The sequence below is a fragment of the Athene cunicularia genome (assembly GCF_003259725.1).
Source record: "Athene cunicularia isolate RWA chromosome 19 unlocalized genomic scaffold, athCun1 chr19_part1, whole genome shotgun sequence".
In the NCBI taxonomy this organism is placed as follows: domain Eukaryota; kingdom Metazoa; phylum Chordata; class Aves; order Strigiformes; family Strigidae; genus Athene; species Athene cunicularia.
Genome location: NW_020799124.1, coordinates 12,004,369 through 12,011,393, shown reverse-complemented (window position 1 = coordinate 12,011,393; position 7,025 = coordinate 12,004,369). Strand labels below are relative to the sequence as shown.

General features: G+C 47.3%; 1 protein-coding gene across 1 annotated transcript in view; it reads right to left on the bottom strand.

Moving 5' to 3' along the window:
- The window catches only part of AGPAT1 (1-acylglycerol-3-phosphate O-acyltransferase 1), a 7,542-nt gene extending 4,220 nt beyond the window's left edge, over nt 1-3,322 (bottom strand). The window contains exons 1-3 of the mRNA XM_026861642.1: nt 3,129-3,322; nt 1,681-1,814; nt 1,029-1,204 (exon numbers count right to left, since the gene is read on the bottom strand). Coding sequence (XP_026717443.1) covers nt 1,029-1,204; nt 1,681-1,814; nt 3,129-3,313 — 495 coding nt within the window. The 5' untranslated portion in view covers nt 3,314-3,322. The remainder of the gene's footprint in view (nt 1-1,028; nt 1,205-1,680; nt 1,815-3,128) is intronic.
- Between the last annotated feature and the right edge of the window lie 3,703 nt (nt 3,323-7,025).

Here is a 7,025-nt window from a genome sequence, read left to right as displayed (position 1 = left end):
GTTTGCAGATGACCCCAAGTTGGGCGGGAGTGTTGATCTGCTCGAGGGTAGGGAGGCTCTGCAGAGAGACCTGGCCAGGCTGGAGCCATGGGCTGAGCCCAGCTGGGGGAGTTTCAATAAGGGCAAATGCCGGAGGCTGCCCTTGGGCCCCCCCAGCAGGGCTACAGGCCTGGGGAGGAGTGGCTGGAGAGCTGCCAGTCAGAGAGGGACCTGGGGGTGTTGATTGACAGCCGGCTGAACAGGAGCCAGCAGTGTGCCCAGGTGGCCAAGAAGGCCAATGGCATCCTGGCTTGTGTCAGCACTAGTGTGGCCAGCAGGGACAGGGAAGGGATCTGACCCCTGTACTGGGCACTGGTGAGGCTGCACCTTGATTACTGTGTTCAGTTTTGGGCCCCTCACTACAAAAAGGACATTGAGTTACTCAAACGTGTCCAGAGAAGGGCTATAAAGCTGGTGCAGGGTCTGGAACACATGTCCTGTGAGGAGCGGCTGAGGGAACTTGGGGGGTTTAGTCTGGAGAAGAGGAGGCTGAGGGGAGACCTCCTGGCCCTCTGCAACTACCTGAAAGGAACCTGCAGAGAGCTGGGTTTGAGCCTCTTTAGCCTAGTAGAAAGCAACAGGACAAGAGGGAATGGCCTCAAGTTGCACCAGGGAACGTTTAGACTAGGTATTAGGAAGCATTTCTTTACAGAACGGGTTGTTGGGCATTGGAATGGGCTGCCCAGGGAGGCGGTGGAGTCCCCATCCCTGGAGGGGTTCAAGAGTCGGGTCGATTTAGAGCTTAAGGATCTGCTGTAGGTGGGAACTGTGCTAGGCGAACGGTTGGACTAGATGGGTACAGGGTCCTTTCCAACCTAGATGATTCTGTGATTCTGTGAAGTACTCTATGGACACAAAACACACTGAACCCACCAGAGATACCTTCACTCTGTTCTGCTCAGTACCCAGCCCAGAGACAAAGATCCTTTTCCAGCTATGTCAAGGCTCATGTTTTCTAGTGGATCCTTTCCAGAGACCTCTCCACTCACATTTTCTTTGTGCAGGGAGTGTGCCACCTCCATCAAGGTAGTGATAGCCTCTTCCTTCTTCTTGCGGTCAATGAAAACAATTCCTGAAAGCCAGCATGCTAGACCGAAAGGGCCCATGTATAGGACTTCCTTCTTTGCAATGGGCACACAGCGACTTGGTAATATATCCATCATCACTGCAAGGGGAGAACAAGGACAGAAAAAGTTGTCATCTGCACTGAAGTTTCCTCCAGATTCTTGGCTACAGCCCTCTGCTCTGGGAGATGCCATGCTTGCAGCACCCATCCAGCTTCAGAGGCTCATAAACATGGTGGGAAAGGGATTCTGGGGGTCTCTAGAACAACCACTCACTTAGGGGGGTACTATTGCCAACACTGAGCAGCTATGACATGGCTGTGGTCAGCTGACAGTCTCATCGCCATTCTCTTAGAAAGGATGAAGCTGATTTAGCTTGTAAATACCTCTTATACAGCCTCTAATGGAGAACAACACTGGCTGTAACACCCTGGAGATCAGCCCTGGCTTGGGGCTAGCTGGTAATGGAATATGGTAGCAGCCACTCCTGCCCCTCTGCCTGTGGTACTTGGGATTTTGTACTACCCTTCCCTACAGACAACTGGGGCCAGGAGCAGGAGGCAGGATCACCACATACCCATAATGTCAAGGGAGGTCTGGTGATTCAACACGAAGACGCGAGGTTTCTTAGTTCTGAGGTTCTCCTTGCCCTTCACTACTATCTTGACACCAAAGATGTATTTGAGTGGCAGGAGTGACATGCGCAAAAACCTGGAAAAGGGGAGGAGACATTAGCCAGAGATGCTGAAATTGGGTAAAGGGCCCAAATGACCGTTCTTCCAAACCAGCCCGTCTCACAGACTGCTCCTGCAGAGTAGCCTGTTTCTCTGCAGACCCAGATTTGACCCTTGACGTGGAGAAGTTCAACTAGTATGTCTCTTCAGCTCATCACTTCATGAGAGAAGACAAATACACCTAGCAGGTTTTCCAGGTTAGACCCATGGCCCAGCAGCCACAACTACAGCAATTCCATGCATCAGCCAAATATGAGATAACTCCCAAATTCATAGTGCACCTGTTTGTACTCTACTTCCCTGCCCACCTTGCTGAATCATGAATATGGCCTGCAATAAACATGCTATTGCCCAGGCTGTGGAAAAAGGGATGATTTTGCACTAGGTGACATGAGGCTTGCAATTCTGGTAGCCATATTTTAACAGCTACTGGAAAAATAAAGAAAAGAACAAAAGCCAGACACAAAAGTCAAGAACTGAAGAAAAATTCTTAAACTGAAAGGCTGATGCTCAATTAGGAGACACAAACTCCCACTGCAGCAGCAACAAAGAATTAGTAAATCCTTCCTCTGCAGCACTTCAGGAGGCTACAAGCACTATGTTGCTGTGTAGCAGTCAGCTTCTAGGCCCTACTCAACCCACACCCCAGGCTACTAATGCCTGTTGCTGCTCATCACACGCATACACCCAGCTGCACAGAGTCCAGCACCTTGTGGCAGAGGAGGTAACAGATGGAGAGAGGGGACGGGCGCAAGTGGACAGGCTCAGAGACTGCCAGGCCTGGGGCACCGGGCTGCAACTGAGTGATGGGGACACCAGTGACAATGCTGGAGTGAGCACTGCACTGTGGTAGTGTCTGCTCGTGCCTGTTCAGGTGAGCACCGGGTCAGAATAAAGTTGAGAAAGAGAAGAGCACCTACAGAGGCCTTCTAAACACAACTTAGAAAGCGAATAATCAGCCACATGGAAGAAGGAAATATGGCTCTGAAGATCAGATAGGAGAAATTTACTAAAAACAGCAAGTTACTTTTTACCTGTGCATTACATCTAGTTTGTTGGCATTACCTCATTTGTCAAATTTAGGTCACCTTTCACATACTTTCCTTCTATAATTCATTATTCTTTTTATCAACCAAAATACAATACCGGAACCCACATCCCTTCTCGGAATTACAGGGCCTGTCAACTCTCCACACCAATATACAAGTAATTCCTCCCCACTGCAGCCCAACTCCCAGGACCCTCCAAAACTGTCAATGCCCAGAGCAGAAAGAAGCCACAGACAACTTACTTTATGTTTTCCACGTTACGTCCACGAGGAATACAGACTATAACAACCAGAATGCTTAGGGTGAAGAGCCACAGCTTATAGAAGGTCATCTTGCAGAAGTATCTGAATGCAGGCTTCACCTGGTACAGGACTAGAAATGCGATGAACAAGAAAGTAAATGGGTAGTGAAGGAGCAAAAGCTCCATCCTTCTAGCCCAGAGTTGCACAGAGCAGCAAATGAGTCACAAGCACTCAGTGTTGTGGAGGAGAGTTCAGATTCCCTTGATCAACTACATGTGGGTGGCACAAAGCTGGAAGAAATTCGGGAGCAGTGCTGTAGACAGGCTGTGTTTGCTGTTCGGAGCTGAACTGACTGTGGAAAGCCGGTTTAGCAAGGGCACCCCAGCAGTGCTGTGTGTAGGAGCTGGCTGGTACACAGGGACAAACAAGCAGTAGCAAGGCTGCCTGTGTGCAGGGGTGTGTGGCTCTGGGCTAGTGGAGCAATGACTGCTTGAAGAGACAGCCCCCCTTCAGGGGGGCTCCTTGCATGGGAACCCTGAGGACTTCTAAGAGAATCTTTATGGGAGGGAGCAGCATGTGTCGGAAAGCACAGACACCAGGCTGTCTCACTCTTTGTGCAAGCATTGACCTTCACTAACAAGTGAGCTGGCCGCAATATGTCCAGGAAATCAGAAATTAGTATTATTGAGGAGAGAAAGAGAAAACCAGTGATCCTAGTAGCCAGCTCCTGCCCCATACATCTAGGCATCGGAGGGACCAAGCTGAGCAACTGGAAATTCCTCAAGTAGAGTGGGAAAAGTAGAAAAAGTGCCATATGTCTAGACAAAAAGATAAACTAAGCAAGAGCAAGCTACTCCTGATGTTTTCACGGCCAGAGGCAGGCACATGTTTAGGCAGAATCTTCATATATCAGGAAAATGCAACTATAACCTGGCAGGGCTCCAACTGCATTTTGTCTAAAACCACTGCATGAAAATGATCTTTGCAATAAGTACAATGACTAGATTGAAAAGCAAAAGCTTCACAATTTGTCACCTGCACGACGGTCACTTAAGAGAGATAACAATACTAAATTTCAGCCAGGACTGAAAGCTGCAGATTGTCAAAAGGGAATAGTCCGAGGACCACATTGGCTGTCACTTGCAACCTGAAGAACAAGACCAAATCCCCAAGAACAGTAAAATGGACAAGCCTTGGTAATATTTTATGAAGAAACTGAGGAAATGCATAATAATGAAGAAAGGCATTGCCTGTGCCCCCTGCTCCCTTGGCTTAGCCAGGGACCCTTCGTCTCCTGTCTTTCATGGGAAATCTGTCGTGAAGTGACTCCAGGACTTGCAGCTCAGCTCGCTCAAGGCTTTCCTGCATCCACAGGAGAGGCAGCCAAAGCAAAGAGCTTTGTCCACAGCCTCCTCACATGGAAGAGACAGGCACCTTACGTGTGCACACCGGACCCAGGCACCATGGTCCCTCTGTACTGGCACTTTTAGAGAATGGCCACGTCTCTTTTGTGCTTACCCAAGGTCTGATCCAGCAAACAATTACTCCCTAATGCCTATTGACCTTCTTAATATCTCATCAGCATGAATTATGGTCTTTCATAACTGGGTGAATGTTGAACTGATGTGCAACTTGTTCACCCTGATCAACCAGGAGAGAGGTTCTTAAAATGTAAAGCCAGTGAAAGGCACTTTGAATGGCGGTCGTGCAAGGCCAGCCATAGCTTTCAAATCAAGGCCACTGTTGTCGGGCTCTTGATGCAAGAGGAACATCTTATACAACTCTGCGCATGAAAACTCACCCAGAATGTCTAGGGACAGGGAAGTGTGCAAACAGAAACTCAACACAAACCACTGAAAAGCTTTATTTTAAGTCACTGACAGCAATTTTCAAATACTTTCATCAAAGCTGTAAGAAAATTATGCTTCAGCAGTAATCAGTGCACTACCAAACAGTTACTAAGCTTAGCAAGTTGATGACTTACCCAAAGAAACACAGAAACCCTAAAATACAGCTGATCTACAAGAACACAAGATGCTGAAACTGAGGAGAAGACAGAAAAATGTCTCCAGCACAACTGTTTGTGTCCACATGGTCAAAACAAAGCATAACCAGAGAAGGGTCCACATAAGCAGATTTACAAGTGCGAGAGTCTGTTAGACCCTTGGTGTGGTCAGCTGTGAGGGGTGGTTCTCTGTGGCAACACCAAAGTGAGGAACAACTGGCACCGACTGGGCATCACCGAGCTGTTCCATGCAGGAAGGTAACTCCACACTCTCGGAGCACTGAGGACAGACATGCTCTCAAAAAGGCATCAGATATGCAAGAGTTTGAAGCTAGGCTACTGGTTATTTGGGGCTTTCAACAGCTGGTAATTATCTCTGGTAAGTATGGGAAAAGGCAAGGGCATAAAGAGATAATAAAAATTATTACATTCCCACCTCACCATGGAGAGATAGTCAGCTCAGATCTAACAAAACATTTAGGCTCCAAACCCACAAATACTAAAATCCTCGGCTATAATTCTCTTCTGTTACAAGGATCCCTAGCACCTAGATCCATTATGTTGCCATTTCAAAAGCAGTCAGGTCTTGCCTAACCTGCAAGGCGTTTTCAGAAACTACAGCTCCAAGTTTCCAAGACTAAATGTATCCATGTTCAGGTGACTCCCTTTTGCCCCTGGGTCTTTGCACCCTTTTCAGAGCCTGGCTCAATTTAAGTGAGTCTTAGGTAGGAAGAGGAGGGGTTTGCTCATATAATGAACTTTCATCATGCAGCTTTAATACCTCTCCTATTCACCGTGTCTGCTAAGACACACATTGGCCAGAAGAGAGGTGGAGACAGGGAAGGTGATCTAATGTAATGGGAAAAGACTCAGAAAATTGTCTTCTTCACGGTAAGCAAATGAAGTCTCAGAAGAGAACGGACTGCTGTCAGTGCAAGAGTGCTAGAGAGAGGAAAGAGCTGCCTAAGTTAAAGATCACGTTTGACTTCTAAATTTGAAATCAGTGGTTTCAGGACTAAATAAAAAATATCTGGATTCTGAAATGGGAGAAATTCCCACTGGAAACTGCTGGCACAAATAGTTCCAGTGGAACACCAAAGTATTTGGACTGCGCAGTGCCAAGGACTCAGCCACGCAGTCTTCAAAAGGAGAACAGTACTAAAGGGAGCTCATCTGGTGCATGCAGTTACTGTACAGTTAAATCGAGGCATTAGCACTGATATTAAAAACTTTAGAGGGGTTCTAGGGTAAACATATTAGAGACAGATCGTCAGGACTGAGGAAATTGTATTTATCATGCTCCAGCTGCAGCTCCATGATGAATCCATGAATCACTCAGTTTCACAAGGCACAGATTAGCTTTGGATACGTCTTTATGAGCAAAGACATAGCTGGAAATTTTCATAATGACAGGAGACCAGCCCTAACAGAAACATGATACAACAGGCTAGAATAGCTTGTGCTATAGGACTTGCATTCATGGGGCTAGTGCACAGTGCAATCAGGTGACATGTGGGCTGGAAAATAAAACAGTTTATCACTGTAAATCACAGAAAAATTGAGGTGGGAAGGGGCCCCTGGAGGTCTGCAGTCCAATCAGCTACTTAGAACAGGGTTAACTCCAAACCCAGGTTAGCTTGCTCAGGCAAGCCTTGTCTAGGCAAGTTTGGAGAATCTCAAAGGATGGAGATCCCACTAGCTCTCTGGTCCCTGTGTCCTCATTGCATCACTACCATGGGGAATAATGTTTTTCTTTGCCTAATGGGAACTTCCCTTGTTGTAACCTGTGTCTATTACCTCTTATCCTTTCACTGTGTGCCTCAGAAGTGTCTGACTTCATAGCTACTCATTAGGACGTCAAAAGACTGAATCACCCCCTCTCCCTTTCTCCA